General features: G+C 49.8%; 7 protein-coding genes across 7 annotated transcripts; 4 read left to right on the top strand and 3 right to left on the bottom strand.

The window, feature by feature from the left end:
• Positions 1–642, top strand: GGI43DRAFT_395850 (cytochrome b-c1 complex subunit 9). Its single transcript, XM_083204902.1, has 5 exons — positions 1–101; positions 167–189; positions 250–315; positions 383–431; positions 489–642. The coding sequence occupies exons 1-5, from the start codon at positions 99–101 to the stop codon at positions 543–545; spliced, it is 198 nt and encodes a 65-aa protein (XP_083063968.1). The 5' UTR covers positions 1–98; the 3' UTR covers positions 546–642.
• Positions 643–1,016: 374 nt separating this feature from the next.
• GGI43DRAFT_395847 (uncharacterized protein) lies at positions 1,017–8,206 on the top strand. The gene is made up of 2 exons (XM_083204901.1): positions 1,017–7,508; positions 7,595–8,206. Exons 1-2 carry the CDS (start codon positions 1,306–1,308, stop codon positions 7,860–7,862), a joined length of 6,471 nt encoding a protein of 2,156 aa, XP_083063967.1. The 5' UTR covers positions 1,017–1,305; the 3' UTR covers positions 7,863–8,206.
• A 252-nt stretch (positions 8,207–8,458) lies between these two features.
• GGI43DRAFT_241162 (chromatin remodelling complex Rsc7/Swp82 subunit-domain-containing protein) lies at positions 8,459–11,225 on the top strand. Its single transcript, XM_083200683.1, has 3 exons — positions 8,459–8,821; positions 9,103–10,138; positions 10,200–11,225. Exons 1-3 carry the CDS (start codon positions 8,767–8,769, stop codon positions 10,675–10,677), a joined length of 1,569 nt encoding a protein of 522 aa, XP_083063966.1. The 5' UTR covers positions 8,459–8,766; the 3' UTR covers positions 10,678–11,225.
• Positions 11,226–13,470: 2,245 nt separating this feature from the next.
• On the bottom strand, positions 13,471–14,760 carry GGI43DRAFT_395830 (FMN adenylyltransferase). Its single transcript, XM_083204900.1, has 5 exons — positions 14,622–14,760; positions 14,124–14,519; positions 14,044–14,057; positions 13,930–13,974; positions 13,471–13,857 (listed from the first exon to the last, which is right to left on the bottom strand). The coding sequence occupies exons 1-5, from the start codon at positions 14,674–14,676 to the stop codon at positions 13,723–13,725; spliced, it is 645 nt and encodes a 214-aa protein (XP_083063965.1). The 5' UTR covers positions 14,677–14,760; the 3' UTR covers positions 13,471–13,722.
• Positions 14,761–21,939: 7,179 nt separating this feature from the next.
• On the bottom strand, positions 21,940–22,606 carry GGI43DRAFT_241291 (uncharacterized protein). Its single transcript, XM_083200684.1, has one exon. The coding sequence runs from the start codon at positions 22,482–22,484 to the stop codon at positions 22,134–22,136; it is 351 nt and encodes a 116-aa protein (XP_083063964.1). The 5' UTR covers positions 22,485–22,606; the 3' UTR covers positions 21,940–22,133.
• Positions 22,607–22,834: 228 nt separating this feature from the next.
• GGI43DRAFT_395821 (uncharacterized protein) lies at positions 22,835–23,346 on the bottom strand. Its single transcript, XM_083204899.1, has one exon. It carries the CDS (start codon positions 23,214–23,216, stop codon positions 22,926–22,928), a length of 291 nt encoding a protein of 96 aa, XP_083063963.1. The 5' UTR covers positions 23,217–23,346; the 3' UTR covers positions 22,835–22,925.
• A 1,568-nt stretch (positions 23,347–24,914) lies between these two features.
• GGI43DRAFT_380328 (cyclin family protein) lies at positions 24,915–25,916 on the top strand (the record flags this gene model as incomplete). Its single annotated transcript, XM_083202964.1, has 1 exon — positions 24,915–25,916. One exon carries the CDS (start codon positions 24,915–24,917, stop codon positions 25,914–25,916), a length of 1,002 nt encoding a protein of 333 aa, XP_083063962.1.
• Positions 25,917–25,976: the final 60 nt, after the last annotated feature.

The raw sequence follows: 25,976 nt of genomic DNA, 5'->3' as shown, positions 1-25,976 counted from the left end.
CCATTCCTATCCTCTGTAAAAACCCGCCAAAGACAGAACCTCGGTCTCTACCCACCCGCGACTGTATCAGAAGCATTCAATTGCTCGCTAAAGCCAAGATGGTAAGAACTACAGCAACCCAGCTCGCCCGATTCTCGTGCCAATAGCTAATCGCGCATGTGCGCAGTCTCTCGCCAACTCTATCTACAGGCAAGTCACCACGACGACAAACGAACGACGTTGACTCGCATCTAACATACGATTCTACAGCACCCTGTTCCGCAAGAACTACACCATGCTTGCGACAGTTTTCGCCGCTGGCTTTGCTTGGGAGATGTATGAGGACCCTACAATACCGATCGAACTGCAAGACGGAACAAAAGACTAACCAGTGATGCGATAGCGGTTTCAACTCTACCATGGACAAGATCTGGGATAGCAACAACCGAGGCGTAAGTTTTCACATGACGACAAGCGAAGGATCGTACGATGGCTAACGAGGGAACCAGCGCCAATGGAAGGACATCCGAAACAAGTACATTGAGGGCGGCGAGGATGAGGAGTAAAGAAACTCCACGTTGCTCGGGATAGAATGGGTGTCGAATTGGACTGCCTTGGGGAAAAGTGTATAAATAAAACGAGAAATAGAACGGTTCACAGCTATTTGTTTTTCCTTTTCTTGGCCTGTATAGCTGTGATGTGATTTTGCTACGGTCGTACGATGCTGATGCCCATCGTCCAAACTGGCGCGCGCATGAGCTCGCGGGACGCAGTTAAGCTTTACGATTCAGGCATGAGATAATTGTGTGTTCATTACACTTGTTACGTTTGGTGCATGCAAAATAAAAAGCACATGCGATTAATTACAGACTTTTGACAAGGCCACTGTGCGTGCAGCACCGGATTCTGACGTCGGTCGACCCGGGGCTTGTCACCGAGGGGTAGAGCGAGCCAGTAAAGCCCCCAAAAAATGCAGCAGTCGAAGTTTAGTGGTACCTAACAGTGCTTCGCTGCTGTCTTAGTAAACGATGCAAGTAGCTGATCTTCACCCACCTCAGATCAAACTTCGACCAGAACATATCATTCTCCAATATCCGCGCCACCGACACCGCAAATACTTTACGCACTCCTTTTGGCACCTAACCTGCACGCCCGCTTGCCCATCTCAAGCCCCGACCGCGGCCGGACGTGCCTTTCAGAGCGAGCATTTCTTTTTGCCCGAGCTGAAACTGCCAAAAACATCCCCCACCTCGCGCATTACGCCACTCGTTACCAGCTGCCCGCTGTTGCTACTCTTAATCGGACTACGAGCTGCATCATGAGCTCATGACCATGGAGAACCCCCTATCAACTCAAGAGCAGCAGCTTTGCCAGCTCCTGGGAAGTCTGCCTGCACGATACAACTATCGATATACAGAAGAAGCTGCCCGAGAGCTCTTATCCAGTCTTTTCTGGTCTCTCGCTGGTGGCAACCATGAGTACATGCGGCTTCTGTTCCCCGAGGGCAGACCGTCCGAAAGCCTCAAGCTTAGCGATGCCCAAGGCGCCGTAGAAGGTGCTGAATATACAGAAGCAGCCCGGGGGAAACGATGTGGTCACATCTTCAAACCTGGCGAAGCTTCTTACATGTGCAGGACCTGTGGGACGGACGAGACGTGCTGCCTATGTAGCCGATGTTTTGATGCGACAGATCATACCGGTCATATGGTGAGGATTCAGATCTCAGTAGGAAATAGCGGCTGCTGCGACTGTGGAGATGATGAAGCCTGGAAGACGCCGTTGTATTGCACCATCCATTCCGACATGGCGTCTGGCCCTCATGCAAAGGACCCAAAAGCGCCCCATTCGCTTCCAGATGACCTCCTCAATAGTGTGCAAATGACAATTGGAAGGGCATTCGATTATATCTGTGACGTTATATCGTGTTCGCCCGAACAGCTTCGCCAGTCAAAAACAAAGGAATCAATTTTGAAGGATGAAGAAACGTCCCGCCTACAATCAACATACTACGGTTCAGATGTTCCAGACACCGAAGATCCCACCGAGTTTGCACTGGTGCTGTGGAATGATGAAAAGCACACTGTTGACGAAGTCAGAGACCAGGTTGCTCGTGCTTGTAGGAAATCCCGTCGACAGGCAAGCAAGGATGCTTGGGAAACTGATGCAGTCGGTCGAAGCCTTTTGATATTTTCAGACGATGTTGATCGGTTGTTACAAATGGCAAAGATTCTAGAAGCCATCCGAGTCACGATAACCATTCGATCAGCAAGAGACACATTTCGGGAACAGATGTGCGGCACTTTAGTCGAGTGGCTGAGTGACATATCTGGTTGCTCAATCGGTCACGATAACCTCGTTCTCCGCCGCACCATATGCGAAGAGGCTATGAAGCCTTGGAGGAAAGGGAGTGCCGCGACTCATACCATGGGCCTCATTGATGATGAGGAAGAAGAGGATCAGCGAATGGAATCAAGAGATATGCTGCACAATGTGAACGCACGTTTCATCCTAGCTTTACAAGCTGCTGCTAGAGCCAGAGGCGGCTTGGAGGTGGAAATCGATGTCGACGTTGGAGACGTCGATGATGATGACGACGACGACGACGATGATGATGACGATGATGACAATCGCTCCTTTTCAGATGACGGAGACGACGATGTCATAATGGTCGATGCTCGAGACAGTATTTCTGAGCTAGATATGGCATTCAGACCAAACGAAGCTTTGGAAGACCACGAAGCAACTCTAGCTGGATACCCGCCTCCACCACCACCGCCCCCTGTTCCTGCCACTGCTCCTGGACCGGCCCCTGGAGAAACAGACCAAAATACCCAGCAGCGTGAGGGCACACCGTCCGATTCCGACATGCAAGAGCCTCTCATTACGCAGAGTATGTACTCAAAGGCAAACATCGAAATCCCCAAAACGCCTGGCAAATCAGAAAAGGTTATGCCAAATCCTGGGTTATACTGGCTCGAAACACCGGCCGCATACACACGATCAGAGATTGTCCCGCCAGCAGAAGATGTCTTTCAACGAGTGCGTCTAGATTGGCTACTCCTGTTCGATCTACGAATGTGGAAAAGAGTCAGAAACGACTTACGTGCTCTATACATCTCTACTGTAGTTCAGATCCCTGAATTCAAGCGGGTTCTAGCCCTTCGATTTGCCAGCCTTTACACCATCCTGGCTCAGCTCTACCTTGTTGGAGATCGAGAGCCAGATCACTCTATAATCAACCTCTCTCTCCAGATGCTAACGACAGCGTCCATCACCGCTGAAGTAATAGAGCGGGGAAACTTTTTAACAAGCTTATTAGCAATTCTATACACGTTCTTGACGACCAGACAAGTCGGCCATCCTTGGGATATCTCGCCTACTGCGGTCCTCGCTTTTGATAGTGGTTCAGTCACTAATAGGCGCATGTATCACTTCTACCAAGATTTAAAATACCTATTCAGCTCTCAGCATGTCCAAGAGCGGCTCAGAAGCGAACCCAGGTACCTGATGCAATTTCTGGATTTGGTGAAGCTTCACCAAGGGATAGGACCCAACGTTCGCGCGGTTATCGAGCATGTTGAATATGAAGCAGATTCCTGGATTACCGCATCTCTGGTTACTCGTCAAATCAATCTGCAAGCCAGAAATCTGGCTGAAGCATACCGCGAGTGTCCACCCGATGAGATGCGTCATCTCATGCGAGCCATCCGAATAGCTGCCAAGGCTGCCGTCTTCAATTCGGTTGGCGGGGATCGCCTGAGGCTCAAACAAGGGGAGATCAAAGATGAGGTGAAATTCAAGACGATGAGCGATTTGGAGTTCGATATTGAGGGCAAATCGTATGATGTTGTTCAATTCGTTGTCGAAAAAGATTCTATCAGTTTCCACCATGGCCTGCATTATACGCTTTCTTGGTTGATTGAGTGTGGAAGGTCTCTTCCTGCCTCCAAAATGCGAGCCCTGCTGAGCTTCACTCGTCAAGAGCTCAAGTCGAAGCCAAGGCTCATGGCTGTAGGACCTATACAAATCCCCAAGAAAGATTATAACCCTGAGGACTATTTGATGGCTCTCTTCGATTACCCTCTCCGCGTCTGCGCTTGGCTAGCCCAGATAAAAGCCAATATGTGGGTTCGAAATGGTATTAGCCTCCGCCATCAAGCTAGTACCTACCGTGGAGTTGGGCAGAGAGATGTCTCTCATCATCGAGATATATTCCTTTTGCAAACAGCAATGGTAGTCTGTGATCCGTCTCGAGTCTTAGCATCCATCATTGACCGGTTTGGGATGGAAAATTGGGTAAAGGGTATTTTTGAAGTTTTTTCAGAAGCTCAAGATGATGCCCAGCACCTCGATGTTGTCGAAGACATGATTCATCTCCTCATCGTTCTCTTAAGTGATCGCACCAGTTTAATCGCCCCAGAGGATCAGCCCAATTCTCGGCTACTGGCTATGCGCCGAGATATCATCCATGTATTGTGCCTCAAGCCCCTTTCGTTCAACGAGATTTGCTTGAAGCTCCCTGAAAAATACCAAGAGTCGGAAGAGTTCCACCAGGTGCTGGATGAGATGGCCACATTCAAGCCGCCTGAGGGCGTGTCCGATGTGGGAACCTTTGAGCTTCGTCAAGAGTTCATCGAAGAGATTGATCCTTACATTGCACACTACAATAAGAATCAACGTGAGGAGTCTGAGCTTGCTTACCGCAAAAAGATGGCCAAAAAGACAGGCAAGGCCGTAGACGAGATCGTCTTTGAGCCTAAGCTCCGACCAATACCATCCGGTTTATTCCAGCATCTAGCTGATTTTACCAGCACTGGTGTCTTTGCACAGGTCATCTACTACTCCTTGTTATACGTGTTAACATCTCACAAAATTACGCCGTCGGTGCCTAACACAAGGCTCGAAACATTCCTCCAAGTTGTTCTTCACCTTATCCTACTGGGTATTATGGAAGATAAAAGCATTGAGACGGATATTTTGGGGAAACCTCCAAAATCCTTTGTCCACGCCGCCCTTACACGGATCGCCCGAAGCAACTTTATGCGCGAAGCAAAGGACGCCAGGACTATTGTTTCGCTTTTAGATATGCTGTCTACCAATGAGGACTTCAAAGCGGTTCATCCCAGAATTTCCCTCGTTCTCAAGCGCCTCAAGCAGAAACGACCGACGACATTTAACGCGGAATTCCTGAAACTTGGGCTGCCCTTGGATCGCGTTAATACCGCGTCCCCAGCTAACATCTCTGTTGACGGCGAGCGCGAGAGAAGAAAGCAAGCAGCTATCGATCGCCAGGCCAGAGTTATGGCGCAATTCCAGCAGCAGCAAAAGAGCTTCCTGGAGAATCAAGGCACTATTGATTGGGGATCTGACCTTGACGACGACGACGAGGAGGAGACAGAGCAAGCCGAAGATCGCAAACACAACTGGAAGTATCCAACTGGAACTTGTATTTTATGCCAAGAGGAAGCCGATGACCGACGTCTGTATGGTGCTTTTGCTCAAATAAATGAGAGCCTCATCTTTCGTCAAACAGACTTTCAAGACCCTGACCTCGTCCGAGAAGCTTCTCAAACCCCATGCAACCTCGACCGGTCAGCAGAGGATATTCGTCCCTTTGGCATTGCCCAAGAAAACAGAAAGATGGTTGAGAAACTAAATGCTCAGGGGGACACATTCCTTGCCGAGCGACAGACCATTGGCAGAGGATTCAAGGCCTCCCTTTCACGAGCGGGACCAGTGGCTAGCAGTTGTGGGCATATGATGCATTACAGCTGTTTTGAACAGTACGTTGAGGCGGCAAATCGTCGCCACACCCATCAGATTGCCCGACATCATCCTGAGAACATTAACCGGCACGAGTTTGTATGCCCCCTCTGCAAGGCTCTGGGTAATGTTTTTGTACCAATCGTCTGGAAGGGGTTGGAGGAATCCTATCCGGGAAATCTCCAAGCAGAGGAAAGCTTTGAAGATTTTCTAGATAAGCAAATGTCATCGTACCCATTCGGCGGTAGCAAGGCCCGTGAGGTGGATGATTCAAGGCTACCAGATATTTACACTCCAAGCCTTCCCGGCAGTTTACTACAAACGATAACTCAAGTAAAACCTCCTCAAAATCCTCATTGGACAGGCAAGGAAGACTTGGAGGCCCGATCGTCAACAACGCTGAGGGCATCGGGCAGCTCTTCGAGAGCCGCCGCCGCCGCGGAGACCTCAGAAGCAGGAGCCAATCAGCAACTCGTAACCGCCAACGAGCTTCTACTCTTGGAGCTATTAGCAGCCTACCATCGCATCAAGGAGACTCTTGTGGTAAACAAGCTGGAGACCCGTTACCCTGTGGATAAGATTCAGGCAGGGGAAGATTTACACTCGAGCGATACACTGGTTCAAGTGGTTGGGTGCACCATATCCTCTGTGGAGATAGAACAACGTGGAGTCGAAGCTCAGCCAGGGATGACGTTGATTGAGAAGATTCCAGAGCAAGTAATCTCCCATCTACGAATTCTTGCGGAAACCACCTCGGCATATATAGCGATGGGCGGTCGGCAGTCTCTTCCAGGGGGGCGAATAGAAAGCGAATTCATCGCAGATGCAGAGCAGCAGCATGGCCAGCTCTTCATGGCGCAGTATTTTGGAGCGGAAGCTGGTGATGCGCGACGGCGGTTGTATAGCTACCCACCGCTGTTGAGCATGGATCCCTTCCTCTTTTTAGTTGAATGCAGCTACGGTCTAGTGGTAGCCCAGAACGTCGACATAATGCATGTTGTCAGGCTGTGCTACTTGGCGGAGATTGTCAAGGTTGTCTTCCATATGGGTCGCAATATGCCGGTAGGCTTGTGGTTCGGCACGTTGACCAATCGACAGACTCAAGACCCTGTCATGAACAACTTTGCGGATTTCGCTCTGGAGTTGAGCAAATCGAGCGTGGAGTTTCAAGCGAGGTCTGGTAACGATATTCCAGACATGGGAGAAAACCGAGGTTTCCAGCAGCCAGGTGTAGACACTCTAGAAGGATGGTATTCATTTGTGAAGAAATATGCGTTGGCCTTTTTGCGGAAAACAACAATATTCCTGCACGTCAAATACGGCGTGGACTTTAACAACCACATCTCGTCAACCCCTGACGCGGATGAGCTCGATCGCCTCACCGAGGCCCTGCAGCTGCCGACATTTGATGAAATGTGCGCAGCCATGACGGTGGATTCCATGACTTGCGGATGGCCCAATACTACGCCCGATTTAGTGACTGGCTGGGTAAAGCACCAAGTGCTCTGGACTAAGGGTTTCCCCGACTTGGTCCCTTCAGCGATGGTCAGCCATCCCGGCATATTCGAACTCATTGGGCTCCCCAGAACGTTTGATACCTTGATCGAAGAAGCAGCGAGGAGGAAGTGCCCTACGACGGGTAAAGATCTCACGGATCCCGTCATTTGTCTATTCTGTGGAGATTTGTTCTGCAGCCAGGGCACATGTTGCCAGAAGCTTGATACGGATGGCACTAAACTTGGTGGTGCTCAGCAACATATGAAAAAGTACGGCCATTCAATTTCTCTTTTCTTTCTGTTTCTGTCTCCTTTCCTTTCAAAAGCGAATTTGCAAATGACTAACATTGTGATAGGTGCCAAAGGAATATTGGAGTATTCCTTAATGTGCGGAAGTGTGCTATCGTCTACCTATTCTACCGCTCCGGGTCGTTCACGCCCGCACCGTACATTGATAAATACGGCGAGACAGACCCACAGCTGCGACATGGACGACAGCTGTATTTGAACCAGAAACGATATGACTCCATGATCAGAAGCACGGTACTCAAGCATGGAGTTCCGAGCCTGATCAGCCGAAAGCTAGAGGCAGACATAAACAATGGGGGTTGGGATACCTTGTAAGATGGAGAATACGATGCTGGTGACGACTACGATGGACCTTGGTAAAGAATGATTTTGCATTGAAAGGTTTTGTGGCGGAACTTGAGCATATGATGCTTTTTTTGGCGTATTAAGATGGATTACTGTTGTTTCTTACTGCTTGTATGGATTTATAGACAGGAACCTTTTGTTTTACAAGTGTACTCTGTAGGAGACGGTTTTTATCAGTACCTAAGGTTATGTATGCATAACCTTTAGGCAAAGCAATTGGGTTACTCAGCAAAGTCACGGTGAAAAAGATACTATAAGGCCACATTTTTCAGTAAAAAATAAATATGTATAAAGGAAATCATTATCCAGCACCCCAGCCGTAGCAATGTCACGAACTCACAGCTATTTTAGTCGACAGCTTCTACTCTGCCAAGTGTATAGGGCAGCTAAATATTCTTAAGTGTAGACTGACTGCGTCGTTGGGTCACGGATGGGGTGTTGAGTAACGAAAGTGAGATGTTTAATAATAATAATTCCCTACATAAAAGAGCATATCTAAACGCAAATACGTTGCCAAAAGGACCGATACAGCTCGTTCTGCAAAGCACATGCCATTGGATTGTACCGTGTGAAACACCGTACATGTATCACTAAACACTGTAACAAGCAGTGCGTCCCCAGCCAATCGGGTCGATCGCCACTAAAGCAACGCGCCGCGAAAAGGCTATACAAGGGAAAAAGGCCAGCCGTTGGTTGGTTCGCCCGCGAGGCTTCGCATCTCGATTGCGTTTCTGACAGCTTCAACTCATTGTCCTGCGTCTGTCTGGCCTTTTTACTGCGACCGGGGGCGACAACGCGCACTTTTCGGCATTCTTTATTGCTATTCATCCACAGCAGACCGCGCCGGAAAGCTCCATAGAGGCAAGAGGCGAAGATGCCTAGTCGGAGATCAGGTCGCGCGGCGGCCAAAAAGGCTGCTGCTGCTCTTGGTACGTTTTTTTAGAGTCCTCTTGCGAGTCAGGTCCTGTTTGACGACTGCTCCTACCATAATTTTTTTCTACATCGAGACGGTCTATCTGTTTTTTGCTTGTGCATAAAGTGAATTGCGATTGCATTTCTTTCTTTTGTCTATTTTACTTTTCTTTCTCTTTTTTTCCCTTTTGCTGCAGCGCAGCTAGACTTTGTCTTGTTTTCATGGGTTCAAGGACGAGAAATATGGAAAAACAGCCACCCATTCGACTGAAGCTAATTCGCAATTCTGCGCGTAAAGGGAGCACACCCAAGGGCTATGCCGATCTCGAAGACGAGCCTATGCCAGATGTCCGCGCCAATGCTTCTGCCGACGAGAAGGACGAAGATGTCGAAGAGAACGAGGTAGCGGAAGAGGAGTCCGGCGACGATGACGCAGAGGCTGTAGACAAGGACGACGAGGGCGACGATGACGATGAATCAGAAGCTTCTGCAAAGGAGCCAACGCCGCCTCCAGAGCCCGTGATCCGACGAAAACGATTGGGACGCCCTCCTAAGAATCGACCGCCCGACTGGGATAACATGGTGACTGTTACGAAGGAAGAGGCCGATACGCCGCGTCGGAGAGGTCGCGGAGGGTGGAGAGGACGAGGTGGCCGCAAGGGAGGCCCTGCTGCGCCAAAGGCCGAGCAAGTTATTGACGCCGAGGGCACGGTTGCCGACATTGTCGACGACGAATGCGTCCTCCCTGAGGACCCGGACGGCGAGACCAAGGTTGACAAGCTGGGCAATCTGCTAGATGGACGAGACTACCGCTGCCGAACATTCAAGGTGCTGGGTCGAGGCAACCGACTCTACATGTTGTCAACGGAGCCAGCACGATGCGTGGGTTTCAGGGACAGTTATCTCTTCTTCACGAAGCACCGCAAGCTTTACAAGATTATCGTTGACGACGACGAGAAGCGCGACATGATTGAGCGAGAGATTATCCCCCACTCGTACAAGGGCCGATCAATAGGAATTGTCACGGCTCGGTCGGTGTTTAGGGAATTTGGCGCCCGGATCGTCGTGGGTGGAAAGCGCGTAATCGACGACTACGCCGTCACTCTAGCTCGCGAGGAGGGTGTCGTCGAGGGCCAGCTCGCTGACCCAGACGATCACTTTATACCGGGAGAGCCGTACAACAAGAACCAGTATGTTGCGTGGCACGGTGCCAGCGCAGTATATCATACCAATACGCCTTCTGTGCCGGTGCCCAGTGGCAAGGTTGAGTCGAAGAAGCGCAAGGTAAACGTCAACGACACAAATTGGATGCTGGAGCATGCACGGGAAGCAAGGTATGTAAACTGAAAAATGATGATTCTATTTGAAAAGCTTTTTATCTAACAATGCCTCCAGCGCATTTAACGCGGGCATCAACGCTATCAGAAAGCTGAATAACACCGGCGTTTATGACATCCATACAAACATCATGCAATATCCAGCCTCCATGCAGCCAACAGTTGCGCGTATCGAGCAAATCTCGTTCCAAGACCAAGAAGCCGCCAAGGTCGATCCCACGTTCCCTCCTGTGCCCCTAAAGATGGCCAGAAACTTTGCAGTTATCGATACTTACTTTGAGACACCAGCGGCAGGTGGAGCTCCGGCTGCAGTCGAGAAATCTGACCCAGCAGACTTTGTGGCGCAGTTCAACGGGCTGGGCGCCGTTTCGGATGACATCAAGGATTTACTGCCAGCGGAATGCCGAGGTGCATTTGACAAGGCGTTACAAAAGGAGACCGACTGGAGATCACGCTGGGGACTGGAAGCTACGCACATGTCACGGAAGGATCCGATTATCGACAAGGCTATCGTTCCGTATAACATGACGGGATGAGGTTAGAAGGGGGGTTATGAATTCTGCGATTGAATTTTTTTGTAAACGGGGCCTCTTTTTCTTTTCTTTTTATCCCTGACTCGTTTTCTTATTTTCTTTTCTGTAACTCCTTATTACGAAGGAAAAGATGGCTGGATGCAAAGATGGCGTTGGGAGTATGAAGAAAGCAGGCGACGAATTTTCGCTCGCCATAGGATATCTCGTCTAAGCTATGGGTTAGATGCCAGAGCGGATTTAGGGAGTAGGTATGCAGTCTTAATACAGACGATGATGATGAAGGCTTGTGTATTACTATTTTTTTGGCTTTTATATTACAAGACTGGCTCTTGTTATGATGGAAATTTAGACTGCAAATCGTCTCTGCTATAAAGGATATATTCTTAATTTGTCTTGCTAGAATATATCTTTATATAGCCACGTTATTTATAGCCATACCACGTAACTCTTCCATGCCCAGCCTGGATCTTCAACGCCAAGATAAAGATCATCCTTCCTCAGAAAAAAAAGTCACAGAGAATGGTAGGGCAAATATGGATGAGCGCCCCATAAAGACGTAAAAGAATCCAAGGATATTGGATATGGATACATTCGGCTCGCCCGCAGAATGCTAGATTCGTTGTGTGACTAAGAGCTCTCTGGTTGTCTCCGTATGTTACAATATTTGTAGAGAGCCGCAAAAACCAACTATCTGAATGACCGGTTCCTCTCATACTAAACTCAATTACCATTGCGGCGTCATCACCAGTAGGGCAAAACTAACCTGTCTGACGACGGTCTAAACCCAGCTTCCGTGACCAAGTGGCCTCCCTGGCTGCCTCTACATCTACCATGCTATAAGCAGGCAACCAGAGAGCTCTCAGTCATACAAGGAATCTGGTATTTCACGGTTGAACAAAGCATATCGATACCCAATACCATTGGAAACACGGCTTTGATGAGGGTATCTATATGCGTATCATGCTGGAGTGTGTTGGCGGTTTACAGCTTCGTAATTGCGAACTGAAGAGGCCTCTTCATTCAATATGATGATGAATTCAGCAATAAGCTAGACCAGACCAGACACCAAACAAACAGGGTAGTCGGCCAGTTGGAGCATCACGGGCGTACAGAAAGAGAAAGGCATCCAATACCAGCATCTAGGCAGCTCCCCTGGCAACGTTCCCCTCTTGGCCATATCGGTTCCCTTCGTTTTCTTCTTCCCCTCTTCATCCTCTTCTTTGTCTTCTTTTTCTTGTCCTTTTTTCCCCTCCCCCGCAACGGCAGCTCAACATGACTGTTTTCTGCGGGATTAATTAGCCCTCCTGCATGCATAAGCTCATGCACGCGTTTTCGGTCTGCACATCACACACACCTCAAAAAACTAATAGCGGTGCTGCTAGTAGTGGTGGTAGTAGTAGTAGTAGTACTCCGTAAAAATCAATATCCCTTACATGCTCCCATGTGCGTTAGTTTGCATGCAGGCATTTACTAGTGATACTAGAACCAGGGTATAGCACATGCTAGCTTTCGATTCTGCAGTAGTATTAGGCTTTTTTTCCTTTCCCTCACTTGCTAAAAGGCAAAATAAAATGCCCTCATGCAAGGGTATATAAAAAAAGGGTTCCGTGGGACCTTTTCCGATGCTAGTCTGGAACACACAGGCATTTTGCCCGCCCGGCGCAATGCACGGGTGATGCAGAGAGACGTCATAAAGAAGAGTCTAGATCTTTAGAGAAGAGGGAGAGACGGAGAGCTAAGGGAACTCCTCCGCCGGTGTTCGCATGAGGCCGATTTTTGGGAACAAACCATGAAGCCATTCTAGGTAGGTGGGAAATACTGGGCAAATATCTGGATATACATACAGCATAAAGGAAATCGGCGGCAAAAGTCGGCTTCGGCATGTACTTTGTAGATTTGCCTATAAAAGCATTTTCAGCTGCTACCTTATTATAAAAAAAAGATACCTCCGAAAAAGGCGTTTAAAATGCCAGCTGCAAGAAAATTGCAGGGTATTCTATGTCTGATTCCAAATCATGTGAAAGATGTGATTTGGGTATACCAAGTACCAGCAGCATGTTTAAAAGAAAATGCAAAAGAGAAAAGAAAATTCGAGTCAAGATGATACGATACTAGTAGATTAAAATCCAGCAGATGAATAAATTACAGCTACATGCATAGGTTTCGTATTAAAGAAAAGAGGATATCGAGGTAGCTATTGAGTTGGCTTTGAAAGAAGCACTTAACTGACTCGGAGCCTCAACTTCTGGAAGCCGTCCAAACACCTATACCACATACTAGAGCGCTGAAATAATTATAAATCAACAGAACAACACCGTTTTATACGCTGACATACCAAGAAGTTGGGATGTAGCGAGTCATCTATACAAATGAGACGCGCATCGCGCCACGCAAGCAGTCATCGTATTATGTACTTCCACCCTCTTCTGTATATCATCACATTTCTGCCTGGCATAATCGGGGCTCTCAGCAACTTCCCCTTTCAGGCCATAGACCAATCGAATCGAACCAAATCGAATCTACAAGGTCCCATATATCAAAAGGGAACTCTCTCCACTCACGTTACAGTGTGTGCTTATCTACTGCATAGGCACCAACATTTCATTATTAATGTTCAAAGAACGGAAAGAACGGAAAGAGAGGGATGTATGTGAGAACAGTCCATGCCGTCTAGTATTATCCAGCTATACCCATTTTCACTCATGCATCTATATTTCCAGTCCAAAAAAAGGAAGAAGAGAAGAAATCATTCTATGCTAGCTACTTATAGCTGTAAATCAAAACCTCAGATATATGCTAAGATAAAAGTAAAAAAAAAAAAAAAAAAGTCCAACTTGACAGGACAGTAGCTATGTCCCATCAACGCCAAAACACCATATGCCCATGAATCTAATTCTCGTAAATTTCTCCCGGATCTTGTTGTCTGCTTCTTGTCGTTATTTTTGATATGCTCATCTGGGCCAGTTTGGCCCGACAAGATAAAATAGGAACAGCTACATCCTGTTCCCAGCAGTAATATATGGCCATTATATCTGTACAGCCTCTTTATTATTTATATCGGCCAAGTCTCTCTTCATCGTCTTCTATTAATTCGTATGCCGGTCGGAATTCTTGTTCGTTGCCTTGCTTCTTTAATCGAGGGTTTGGCAGAGTGTCACGTCTTCCGCCAAGACTCGTGTATCCCTTTCCAAGTTTGTTAATATCCATAAACTCCAGCAGAAAGAAAGAAAAAAAAAAGAACTATATCAAACATACCTGGTCATATAGACAGCAATAAGGAATGTCCATATGTCGAGTAAACTAAGCCTTAGTTAGCTCCCAATTCACCAACTCTTTTGTCTACCCCATCCATATATAGAAGTGACTCACAGCCCAAATCTCAGCTGTTTAACAAAATACTGTTAGCATCTACTCCTTACATCATGCGTAAATTGAAAGTCAGCACTTACTATAATGCCAATCAATCACGGGGTGTATTCTCATAAAGTCGGGCCACCCCGCATCCGTCGGGTCGAAATGCTTCAACTTCTCTCCATGCGGATCCGTTCGCCGGGTTCCTACGAAAATCGCCCGTACGGTGGGATTCTGCGCCTTGAAGACCTCTAATCCCTTCTTCATCGGTAGAATAAATCGTGCAATGTCTAGGTGGTACATTGCGCTGCTCGTTTCGACGAAATCATCAACCTCGGCAAAAGGATCCGCAGAAACAATGTAGACCGAGTGCAGCGTCTCGGGGAAAGGTGGCAGCTTGGTCGTTCCATTCTGCAGGTTGGCGCCCGTCGTCAACTTGGGAGGTGAATATCGTCGTGCGTAGCATGCAAGGAGCACAATGAGCATCACGAGGCCTATTGTGTTGGTTAGCAGCTTTATCTAGATAACGCAAGCCGAGGCACAGTGCAACGTGTCTCAGAAGCGCAAGACTTTGTAATCGGCCGTTCAAAACGTACAGTCTTTGCCGCCATTATACGAGATGGAGATCTCTTCGGGTCTGTAATCGCGCATCAGTGTCAGTCATTCCGCAAAGCATCCCGGCGCAATCCTGGGCGCAGAGCGGGCCACGTACCGATATCTCTCCAGAGCCTCCTCCGTCACCTGAACCGAGATGCGCACCTGCTCCTGCGCTCGTCGGAGCAGCGGCGCAGTCGGTTCCTCTGCTAAAAACGCATCGACTTTATCTTTCATGGCAACACATGCCTCGTACAGGGAGCCATAGGGCAGATTCTTGCCGGCGCTGTGGCCGTTGGTGATGGCGGCCATTGGCGGGACTTGAGCCGCGGCTGCAGTGACGGCAGCGGCCGCCATGGGATGGACGGGGACAGCGTGCATTCGCGGTTTCTGGACGGATATCATTGTTGTTTGGCGATTACAAAGAAGAATAGCAACACGCGAGCATGCCGTAGGATGAAGGCGATAGTATTGAATAGTTATAGCATCTGGGGTGCCCGGCTGCTAGTGGCCCAGCGGTGTGTGCCGGTTCCAAGATGTATGTCAGCGCCCAGGATTTTCGATGCCGAGCAGCCACCGACCGGCAGCGCAAATTGCCCGAGCCTGTGCTCTTTTTGACTTTCAGCCCAACCTTCAGCCATAGAAACCACTTATATGACGATGGAAGACTGGCTTTCACCGAGGGCCGTTTTAATTGGTTATTTTCTCCATTATTATTGGTTGTTGTTTTCTCTGTTTATCTTCATTTTTCGGAGTCTCTTGTTGTCAAGCATTGTGAATTGTGAATACATGTTGAGGATGGCTACAAATACATTCCCATGTGATTGGACTCTGGAAACTAGGCTGCATATTATGCTATTCATACTATGGGAATGCTACTATTTAGAACCAGATTTTTCCTCTTCCATTGGTTTCTATTTCAGATATCAAACAAAACCAATAGGCCTCTGCATACTCGAACTGAACACCCATCTTGTTACACAACATGCAATGTAACCAACTAATAGATGATATACTATGAATCGAACGCGGCCCGCCGCAGGGATCTCGGGATATGCATCGCTCCGAGCGCGCTGGTGGGATTCGAAAAGGTCCATCCTTCTCACAGAAATCACTGCGCTACTATAAATCCTTCTGCAAAGAAGACACTTAACCAACTCCTAGGTATGTTAAAGAACAGTTTATTGGCTCTCTTGTCATGGTCGGACTCTGCTCCGTAAGGACCTGGTTTATTGGGGGCCGCATTTTAAGGCTATTTACTAGCAGAGTATTCTCCATCCAGCCTTTGCTTTTAAAGCTTAATAGCAAGCGAAGGAGTAAAGCAACTCTATCGTAATGTATCAAGGCGATTCAACGCCACCAGGAACTCCCTGGTCCACAAGACAAGAGAGATGGTATTTTCCCGGCTTACATACATACATGCTGCATGCAAGATACGCTTTTCTCTGGATACGCAGCTCTCGACCAACCAGCGTCTTTACATCGTGCAGGCTCACAACTCGCAACATATTCGCTTACATACTTCTTCGTACATGCAAAGGCCAGCAGCAAGTCAGATCACACGTGATGGAGGCTATACCAAATTCATGAGAACCGTATACTGTACAGTAGAACAAACTTCAAGTGTCCGTTACGCTGTACGTATCGATTCCGTTTGCAGTATGCCGAAATAGATCCGCAAAGGCGACAAGTATCCAGTGCCTCACTGCATTGTGCGTCATGCAGCATCATCCGCGCTTAGCGGCGGTGGATATGCAAAGCAAGGTCCAATCTGTCCTTTTACTTTTCTTCTTCTTCTGCTGTAAGCCTAATATTCGTCTCTCAATAAGATTTAAGGATATGTAGCTGCCTCATAGGCCGACTCTGCGTCGAGAAAGCCTACCAGTGCGGCAGCCAATACCCGGGACCGCGCAAAGTCACGGGAGCCGTTTTCAGTAATCGAAGCCTGCAGATACAGTACTACTAGTAGTAGGCTTGCAGGGCCTCCTAACCACCACGTAGGAGAATAAATAATTATAAATATAAAATGGCCATTCCACAAAAAGGCTTCGGCCGAGTTTGACCTGTCGAATGGCTGCTTCATCGTACATGTAGGAAATCACGCAGCCCCTCTTTCTTTTCTTACACAGCGGACGTACGAATGGAATGGGTGCCTCTCTCTCCAGTGCTGTGGTCTAAGCCCCCACGCGCTGACGAGGGGAACCATGTCGCTTCATTCTCTTTCTCTCTTCCCTTTCTTTCTAGGGATGCATGTTTCAAGATGCGGGACAAGGCCGTAGGAAGCTAGGGAGGGCCGAGGTTCTCTTACCTTCTAGCTGTGTCTCTGTGTTCTGCTCTGTTCTTCCTGGTCGTCCTAGAATAGGCGCGGGTATAGAGTTCATCCCGTAATATCTGCCTATATAGCTGCGTATATCGTTCCCCCATGCGGCAAAAGCAGCAGCAGCAGCAGCCATCTTTGGATAAATCGTACCTACATGAGATGAGCACCTACACAGCAATAATCCAGTGCTATCAGCAACAATGTGTGGATATTCAAGACTGTTTACATCTCGTAACAAGTCGCCGAGCTCTACGCAGTAGCTTTACCCGCTTTATTACCCCTCCCCCTCCCTCTCCAAAGAACAACCTGTTTTTGAGAGACAGAAAAAAAGTAGTGCTACCTTTCACCGCCCTGTACCCACTAAAAAGTAACAGTAGTGATACGAAGGAGAAGGCGAGAAAAGGTACAAGTTGACTTCTCGCATATTCCATCTCTCCGCGCTTCGTATGTGTGTGTGTGTGTGTGTGCGAAGCCTTCTACTGCTAGTCTCATTACTCACATTCGCGGACCAGGCAGATCGGCTGCTTCGGCGGGTAACACTTCCCCGAAACCAAAAAGAGGGGAGTCGGGGAGGGAGAGACGAAAAGAGGCGTGCTGTAACCGGCCCAGATTTCCCACACTGCCAGGCTACAACATCCCATTAGCCAAGCCCATTCGACGCTTGTAAGCCCAGCGCCATCATGCAAACGGGATCAAACTTGGTAGGGTGCAAGCATATCCGGGCAGCGCCTCCAATCACGGCTCGCAGAGCCCGACTATTGGCCACCGACGTAGGAGCAGCACCTTTTTCGTCGTGCAGAGGATGGCCGCGCCGAAGCGGAAGGAGGGAGGAAAATCCCCCTACGGGACTTGGGCTGGGGAACCGATGGGCCGGGAAGAATCTGGGCTTTCAAGGCTTTCTCTACCGTGGAAACTTCTTGAACCTGGAAATGGCTGCTGATCGTGGCGTTCGTGATTCTTGGGTGACTCAAGCTGACCATGTCCGTTGATCATCGTCTCGATCATCTCGTGTAAGTGTGACTGAGCTAGACTGACTGGCTTGTGCTATATTACGTAGGCTTCCCAGGCCAATTCAAGATTCTCCCGGCTGACACATCGGTGGCAATGTCCACGGCTCCTCCATGCCCAGAGTTTTTGGGACGCAATCCTTACTTCCCCGTCGTCGGAGGTAGACTTACAGGATACCCGGATCTGCAGGCTTGGAGGTACCGTGTCCTTGGCCAGATGTTCACGATCGCCCATTCAACTACGTAGCCTTACATACGTGCTCCGTATAGCTCATAGAAATGCAAGTCAGTCAAGCAGATGCGTAATAGCATACTAGCACCTAGGCACCAATGGGCCATGATTGACTCCTCCAAGTTCAAGTTTGCTTGGTGTAATACAGGGTAAGCAGAGCGCGTGTATCCGCGATGCCCGATGGAATATCGTTGTTCCGCATCATTCCCGTTTCAGGCATTTCCGAGTAAGAATTACGTAGCAGTGCAACATACAGTAACCACCGCGCTTGTACATACGAAACGCTGTCGACAGGATGATCGCAGTGGAAAGTTTGATACTAAAAAAAAGAAAGAAAGAAAAAGATTCACAAGCCATCACCTAGCCTCCGCGTGAGCTAAGCTGAGCGGCTAGGCAGACAAGAATGGAAATTAGTCTCTTCAGGGTCTGATGCTCCCACTCACCAGTCAGCAGAGGGCTGGGAAAATAACAAAATCATGCTTTTGTTGTTTACCTAACAATAGTAGCCAGCCGTGTAACGCGTGACCAATGGTGAGAGCGCATGCGGGCTATTACCGGGTATTTTTAGGAAGGGAAAATGAAAAGGGACCCTGAAGCTGAGGCTGAGGGTTGGCGCATGGGGGAATGATCGCCATCGTCATTAATATCGAAATAGGCTTGGTGGTTGCCTTCCCCCCTTAGCCGGACTCCAAAGAGCCATCCCTGCTGTTCCCTCTGTGTGGCTAAGACGTAGCATTCAGGCACTTGGTCAATGTACTCACTTACTTGTACAGCCAATGTACAGCGAGTCTCGGATGTGCCAGAATGTACGATGTACATACGCGCGCACAACGGGCCCACCTGGGCAGGCACTTTGGCACGAACCGTCCAGGCAGATTGGCAGGGCGTCTGATGATGTGCAGACCCTTTTTTATGCCCAACCATCTGCTGGCATGCCAGACTCGTGCATGGCGCGGGAATGGAAGAAAAGCAGGTTGGGCAGATGGGCAGACCTCCCCATGCTCCCCTCTCCGTCTGTGCCAGTAGCGTGTCCCCGATGGCATCCCGCGGTGGCATCGCTATCCAATCTTCGACTCGAGGCGTAGGTAGCGCTGGAGATACTATTCCTGGAGGGTATAATGCTCCCGAGTCCGTACAAAGTAGTATACAGCAGGCTGATCTGCATACGTCCCTACCTATATATACGACCAAGTAGGTACCTGTACGAGTACGCGGGAGATGACCAGCCTGAACTCATGCATCCTCATGCTCAATGGTCAGCAGCGCTGCAGAAGCGCGACGACCCAAAACAAAGACCGACATTTTGTAGATCGAGGCAGGTACATACAAGGCTGCAAGAGTGTTACCAGTCGCTAGTTAAAACCCCGGGGCGTTGGTGTAACAACCTGACCGCCAGGTCCAAGTTGGCTCCTCTGCTTAGTAGCACATGAACGGGGCTCAGTATTAGCTCCCCAACATGTAAAATCGCCAATCCTACCACGCTGATTGGTGTCTGGCCTGCAATTCTGGATCTAACTGCCTGCACAAAGCGAGGAAAAAAAATATGAGAGGGAGAAAAAAACAGAGGCGTCTAATAAGCACCGGAAGGCTGAAACTAGACTGACTTATCGAAATTTCATCTTCATTTCCAGGCGTGCCGGCACAGGGGTTTGGGACCAAAGTAGCCAATGCTTTGCTCTCCCTGCTTTTCACATGATCTCCTATTCTTATCGCTCGGCTGGCGTGGTAACGACGAGATTGAAAACGAACACGCTGACCACGCTCTGTTGATGTCAGCCCAGGCCAAGTAGCAGATCTTCCCTCGGTCCAAATGCTAGCTGATTCTGAGACGCTGTCAGGTCAGCGCATTTCCGATTCCTCCCCCCCTCTCAGCACGCACTGACTTACACTGGCCACAAGCTACTCGTCGTAATAATAGTAGCAGCACGGCGTAGTACGGGCAGGAGCTATTATGGACAGAGCAGTGCTAACAAACCGAGCACTACTGCTAGTTCAATGTGGTTGCTAGCAGTAGGTAGTGGTAATAGTGCTCTGTCGGAGTCGTCGCAGTGGTTAGTTAAATGGAGACAAGCCGTGGAACCCATCTAAAATTGGAGTAATCTCAGTGGTTGGTGTCCGTCCCTGAAAAGAAAATTAACCACGGGTCTGGGTTTCTATGGCGGGTTCCATCAGAACTCATAACGTGGTACTACAGGCTGGTTGGGCCTAGACTTGTTACCCCTTGACCGCGTTTCATTTCCTGGAATACCGTGCTTCGAAAGTATTGTAGTAGCAGTGTCGCGTATACAAGTACGAGTACGGAAGACACAGGTACTGCAGATTATACAGCAACCGCCAGTTGCTGACCATGTTCTGCAGCCACTCCTCCGGCACACTGTCCCATTGAATCGCGAGTGGGACTGCTCCCCAACACACGAGCTCTTTATTTGGGAAACTCATTGTGATACTGAGTAGTGCGCGATGCTCCGGGGACCGTGGCTCGCGGACTTTACGGGCTGAATAATGCTGCTACTACCACCCAGCCTCTTACAGGAGCAATTGGTTGCTGAAGACGGCTCATTCCGGATGGTATGGTGGGCTAGCTTGTCGTCATGTGTCCTGAAGAATCATTTTTCCCTTCTTCTTACAGGGTCGTACATGCAGGCGTGCTAGCGGACTAGTGACAGAAGTTCTACTATAGAGGTTTGGATCCAGGGTCGGCTATGGTGTCAAGAGAGATTCAGAATTAGCCGGCCGAGAATCTCCTTCGCTTCCTCCGGCGGTCGGCCGTGAAAGCCGGGGCAATCAGGCGCGAGTCGCGGCCGCCTCAAAATTCCATCATCTCAACATTATCTTCCTTTCCACTACGGAAGACAAGCTGTCCAGTTGAGTCGCAGCATGCACGGCGTGCAATGTGCATTTGGGCTGTGATTGACTGGATGGCGATGCGGGTAGAAGTCACGGCTTGCGACTGGCCTGATGGCTGCAGATGGTCCACCACCAAAGAGCGCTGATTTTTGCTGTGAAGACTTTGTAGTGCAGTCCGAGTACAAGCAGTTACTGCGTATAAGTCCAGTGTCTGTCCATTTGTAGTAAGAAAGGCTGCCCTGGGCGGTTGAACCGAAGCGCGAAGACGGAGGACTCGTCGGGTTCTCCTGGCGAACTGCCCGGAGCACTGGTGGGCAATGGAGTGAGGGATTTCTCTCCGCATTCTCCATCGCCCAAGCCGTAGCGGATATTTTTTTTTGCTTCAGAAAAAAAAAAAAAATGGAAGGCTTGATGGCTTCTGTTAGCACTGCGACGGAGTAGGTACTACTGCTACTACTCGAAAGCGTGCACCGAATGTACCTTGTGCGCGCTACAAGTAGCGTTGCTTGGACACTTACGCAGGTTAGCACGCACGCATCTGCACAGTCCCCTGTCCATGCATGCTGATTTGATTCAGATGGAGGGATTTGGAACAAGCAGGTCAGTCAGTAGGCAGTACTTTGTACGAAGCAGAAAAGGTGGAAAATGTGGGCAAGGTGTGGCAGGGAGCCCCAAAATCCAGAGGCGGTTGATGGCTGGGCTGGGAGAGAGCACTCCCATACTCGCACTTCTCACATCGTAGGCCTAGTTCTCGGTGGTAATGGCATTGATCTCGGCCTCGGTCGATGCTACGAGCAGAAGGTCAGCAGCTCTGTGCTCTCTGCTGGGCCCTTGCCCTGTCTGCCTTTTGGCGGCGGGCCACAGAGCGCCCTCGTATTTGCAAACAACAGCAGCATCTGCAAGAAATGGGCTACCGAAAACCCGTTAAAAGTGTAGTTGTTCGGGCCGCCCAAGGATCCGACAGCTCCGTCCAGCGTGCGAGGGCTTGTCGATCAGGGCTCGAAAGGCAAAGCGCTGCCACGAGAGCCTGAGCAGCCAGCGTCGAAGACACAGACGCCACCGATTCACACTGGATCATGCAGGCAGGGTCCCAGGACCTTATCCAAGTTCAAGGCCCATTGCTGGCGCTATTACCAATGCTGCTCCGTCTAAAAGTGCCCTCGACAAGGCACAAGCACCGCTCTGAAGATAGCTCGAGGATAAAAGCAGAGGCCCCATCGCGCCTAACCGGGTTCGCTCCGTGACTCGCAGATATACCTCGTTCGAGAACGGGCATGGCCCCGTGCTGGTGCCAGGGATTGGGCGGATTGGCGGATCCAGCGCCAGCGACGCGATTCCCTTTTGACAAGAATGTGCAGTGCCAGTGACGACGGCCTGCCGGAGACAAAAGCTGGAGACTGTGCTGCACGCACGCCTGGGTCGGCCACCCCTTCACTTTGGGCCTTGCGTCACATCCCATCAGACGACCAGTCCAGTGGTGGGCAGCAAGCCGCCGCAAAAGATGCCTGCATGTGAGTCGTCATTCCGAGCATCTGCAAATTGTAGTCATCGACTCCGTACTCGTGCTCGCGCTGGCACGGACTTGCGCGTATGTACATGGACGGAGCAGGCGGTTGATACAGTTATTTTTTTGCCTCCCCATAGGACGTCAAACAGCGGATTCCGGCTGTTCTTCCAAAACGACACGCCCAGTCTGGCTTCAGATGGGGCTGCTTATTCTAGCTTTGGTGGTGGAAAGGGGCAGAAAAAAAAAAGTTGACGACGTCAAAACCTTCCTAGGAAGAAAAAAAAAAAAATTCCATTCTAAAAAAAACATCGTGCCACTTTTCCCGCGGTGGGCGTTGAGTGAGCAGCTCCAGTCGTCCCGGCCAGGCAGGCACTACGCTGTGGCAGAAGCCAGTCACGGTGGCAACTGCGTTAACGCCCCTCGTGCAGGTCGTCGTGGGAAAATCCTCAGGAGGCACCGCAAAGCGACCAGGCCACGCAGATGAAATCTTCCAAGCCTCCCCCAACCATCCTGGAGTACACGAGCTGCCGGGGTGCTCTGGTTGCATGCGCCGACAGCGTCTGAGGTACTCGGTACGTCCTGCATGTACCTGGAGGAGGCGAGGCACGCTGATGCACGAGGAAGGCGCTGCGCCCCTGGGCCAATCAGCGGGCACGGCGGCGCCCTTGTTGTAGCTAGCAACATTGTCCATAATTGTCCACAGAGGCGCCACCAAAACACCGTGTGCAGTGGATGTGACGGCCAAGGTACCGTCCCAGCCTCCTACGCGCGCGTGGGTACTTCTGGCGCCGCTGCACTGCGACCCCCATTCCGCTAGGCTCTCAGTTGGCCCGTCAGTGGCACTGTTGCGGCCCCACCCACTCCGGGGCAAAGAAAAAAAAAAAAGAGCTACGAAGCACCAAGTACTCGTACCCGAGAAAACCCCTGTCCGACCCAAGTGCCTCGAGCGCCCCATACCTGCAGTACGTACTCCGTACTTGCGGTAAAGAACCTGGGACGGATTGGCAGGTGAGAGAAAAAAAGTTGGCTGCTCCAGCCAGCCCCAGGTACCTTGGCGCCTGGTGCATGGTGGGTGTCCACTGCAATACCTGCCACTACCGCTAGGGACGCTGCCACCTAGTACGAGTACCGTCCTGGCTGTTCCACCGCCCATGCCCTAACGCTGCTGTCGCTGTGCCGCCCGTAACCTTCATCTAGTAGAGCTCGCGCTCTTCATTTCTGCGCTCCCACACCTCAACCTCTTCTTTCATATTTTTCTTCAACCCTTTTCCTCCTCTTCCTCCTCCACCGAATTCCGAATCCGCCGATTTCTCGACAAGCCTCGTCGCGAACTCGCCATCGTTCGTCGACGTCTGGATTCAGGTTTCTCGCGTGAGCCTACTCCTTTTGTTGCCTCCAGCTCGCTGCTGTGCAGGTAGCTTCTTTGTGTTCCCACGGCTTGTCTGCAGTGGTCGTTATCAACACGGTCACGTCTACTTCCGTTGAACGGTCACATCCTTTGGAGGGTTTCTTTTTAAAAAGCTCCTTTTAGGACACCTCTCGAATAGAGGTTAGTATTTACTGCTTTATTTTCGACTGCATCATCGATCTCATCGCAACATGGTTCCTTCCCAACGTCCCGCGAATACTCGCCGCGACACCAGCGATTTGTTTTGACAGCACTTTCATCTCTATAATCACCAGCCTTCCTATACCATCGATCGATTCACTATTCGATGCTTTATGAAGACTGTATTCATAATCAATCCGACGTCATTTCTTCGTTCTGTTTTCTTCTGCCAGTGGCAAAAAACCCTTTCCAATGTGTAAACATTGCTTCCTGTACTTTACGCCTCTTTCATCACACCACAAGACCTTACATGTACATGACTTGTCTCTCACTGCGCCGCATATCCTCAACTTGATACAACCTATTCGTTAGATCTATCTACTAACAGTCTCTAACACAGAAAGCTTTTTCATCCCGCTACATCTTTTCTTCTCTTTTTTCCCTCAGTCTCGCTTCCAGCTTGCGTTAACGCCCATACTTGGACACGACGTTGAGCGATCTCTGAACCTTGGACGGCCATCTCATTTGACCGACTGATCCATTACGATATCCTTTTGTCACGTTTTCTATCTTCAAATCGCTTCCAACAGCTTTTTCGTCGCACTTCACGGCAACACTTTCAACGTTAAATGGCTCTTGCGTCACAGTAGAGCCCCATCGACACATTTCCTTTTCGCGCCACTTCGCCGTTCCGCACGTTTCGCTTTCTTGTCCCGAGACCATTCCATAAAACAGCAGTGCATTGCCACGTGCTGTTTTCGTCTCCGACAAGAATTCATCAATCCGACAAAGGTCTTTTCGATCTTCGTCGGACCTCCTCCACTACCGTCATCATGCCCGGAGGCGTTTGTGCCGTCCTCGATTATGAGGTCGACATGATGGCTGAGTATGTCGCTGAGATGGCAACTCGCGTGGTCACTCCTGAGGCCAGCGTCACTTCTCCATTCCGGAAGTTTGTGTCGCAGATCCTCACTTCCACCAGACTGCCCAGCACGACCATCCTTCTTGGAATGAACTATCTCGCCAAGAGAATCAACTCCATGAAGACTCAGGGCCCTTACAAGGCCTCTGAGGGTCAAGTTTGGCGTTTCCTCACCGTTTCGCTTCTCCTCGGCAGCAAATTCTTGGACGACAACACCTTTCAGAACCGATCCTGGTCTGAGGTTAGCGGCATTCCCGTCTCTGAGCTGAACACTCTCGAGTATGATTGGCTTCAGGCCATGAGCTGGCGACTCTACGTCAACCTTGATCACAGCAAGGACTATCAGGCCTGGCTTGACAACTGGCGTGAGTGGCAGCAGATGAAGAAGCGACAGGCCGCCCAAGCCAACAGAGAGCGTCTGGCTTCGTTGGTTCCTGCCATCGATACCGATTTGGCCAGGTACAACAGCAATCGCTGCTCTCCTCACTCGCGCTACATCCAGGCTCAGATCGCAGAGTACGAACGTTACCAGGCTATGAAGACCCAGCAGCACACTTATCGCTCGCGTGAGTCTTCGTGGTCCAACAACCCTTGGAATGCGCCTCTTACTCCTCCGGATTCTGGCTATGGTACTCCTGAGTACGCCACGTCGGCAGCCTCCAGCAACGCTCGCTACAATGAATGGTTCGCTCAGGCCGCCGCTCAGTACAGCAGCCGCTACCCCCAGCCTCCGGCTCACAATACGTTTTATCCCAACCGCCCGACGCCCTATGCATCCCACTATCCTTACCAGCACCACCACGGTGTATGGGAGCATGGCGTTGCTGAGTGCAGTTGCCCGGGATGTGTCGAGCCCATGAAGCAGACTTCCTATTTCATGTCACATGGATATGGCCAGCCTGTCATGGGTTAATGTTTGCAACGATTTTCCTTTCTCGTCTATCTTATTGAGCTCAGATGGCTCATATTTTTC

The sequence above is a fragment of the Trichoderma evansii genome, assembly GCF_050947405.1.
Source record: "Trichoderma evansii strain SZMC 28006 chromosome Unknown GGI43scaffold_3, whole genome shotgun sequence".
Taxonomy (NCBI): domain Eukaryota; kingdom Fungi; phylum Ascomycota; class Sordariomycetes; order Hypocreales; family Hypocreaceae; genus Trichoderma; species Trichoderma evansii.
This window is presented reverse-complemented; position numbering and strand designations above follow the sequence as displayed.

What these genes read in the sequence shown, in the direction of transcription:
- GGI43DRAFT_241162 (XM_083200683.1), top strand. Translation starts at nt 8,767, where the DNA reads ATGCCTAGTCGGAGATCAGGTCGCGCGGCGGCCAAAAAGGCTGCTGCT. An exon ending in AAAGGCTGCTGCTGCTCTTG is followed by an intron (nt 8,822 to 9,102) that starts GTACGTTTTTTT and finishes CTGCGCGTAAAG; the next exon opens with GGAGCACACCCAAGGGCTAT. An exon ending in GAGCATGCACGGGAAGCAAG is followed by an intron (nt 10,139 to 10,199) that starts GTATGTAAACTG and finishes CAATGCCTCCAG; the next exon opens with CGCATTTAACGCGGGCATCA.
- GGI43DRAFT_395830 (XM_083204900.1), bottom strand. Translation starts at nt 14,676, where the DNA reads ATGCGCGATTACAGACCCGAAGAGATCTCCATCTCGTATAATGGCGGC. An exon ending in GTATAATGGCGGCAAAGACT is followed by an intron (nt 14,520 to 14,621) that starts GTACGTTTTGAA and finishes CCAACACAATAG; the next exon opens with GCCTCGTGATGCTCATTGTG. An exon ending in ATTGCTGTCTATATGACCAG is followed by an intron (nt 13,858 to 13,929) that starts GTATGTTTGATA and finishes AAACTTGGAAAG; the next exon opens with GGATACACGAGTCTTGGCGG.
- GGI43DRAFT_241291 (XM_083200684.1), bottom strand. Translation starts at nt 22,484, where the DNA reads ATGGGATGTGACGCAAGGCCCAAAGTGAAGGGGTGGCCGACCCAGGCG.
- GGI43DRAFT_395850 (XM_083204902.1), top strand. An exon ending in CTCGCCAACTCTATCTACAG is followed by an intron (nt 190 to 249) that starts GCAAGTCACCAC and finishes ACGATTCTACAG; the next exon opens with CACCCTGTTCCGCAAGAACT. An exon ending in GCTGGCTTTGCTTGGGAGAT is followed by an intron (nt 316 to 382) that starts GTATGAGGACCC and finishes GTGATGCGATAG; the next exon opens with CGGTTTCAACTCTACCATGG.
- GGI43DRAFT_395847 (XM_083204901.1), top strand. Translation starts at nt 1,306, where the DNA reads ATGACCATGGAGAACCCCCTATCAACTCAAGAGCAGCAGCTTTGCCAG. An exon ending in GCTCAGCAACATATGAAAAA is followed by an intron (nt 7,509 to 7,594) that starts GTACGGCCATTC and finishes ACATTGTGATAG; the next exon opens with GTGCCAAAGGAATATTGGAG.
- GGI43DRAFT_395821 (XM_083204899.1), bottom strand. Translation starts at nt 23,216, where the DNA reads ATGTTGCTAGCTACAACAAGGGCGCCGCCGTGCCCGCTGATTGGCCCA.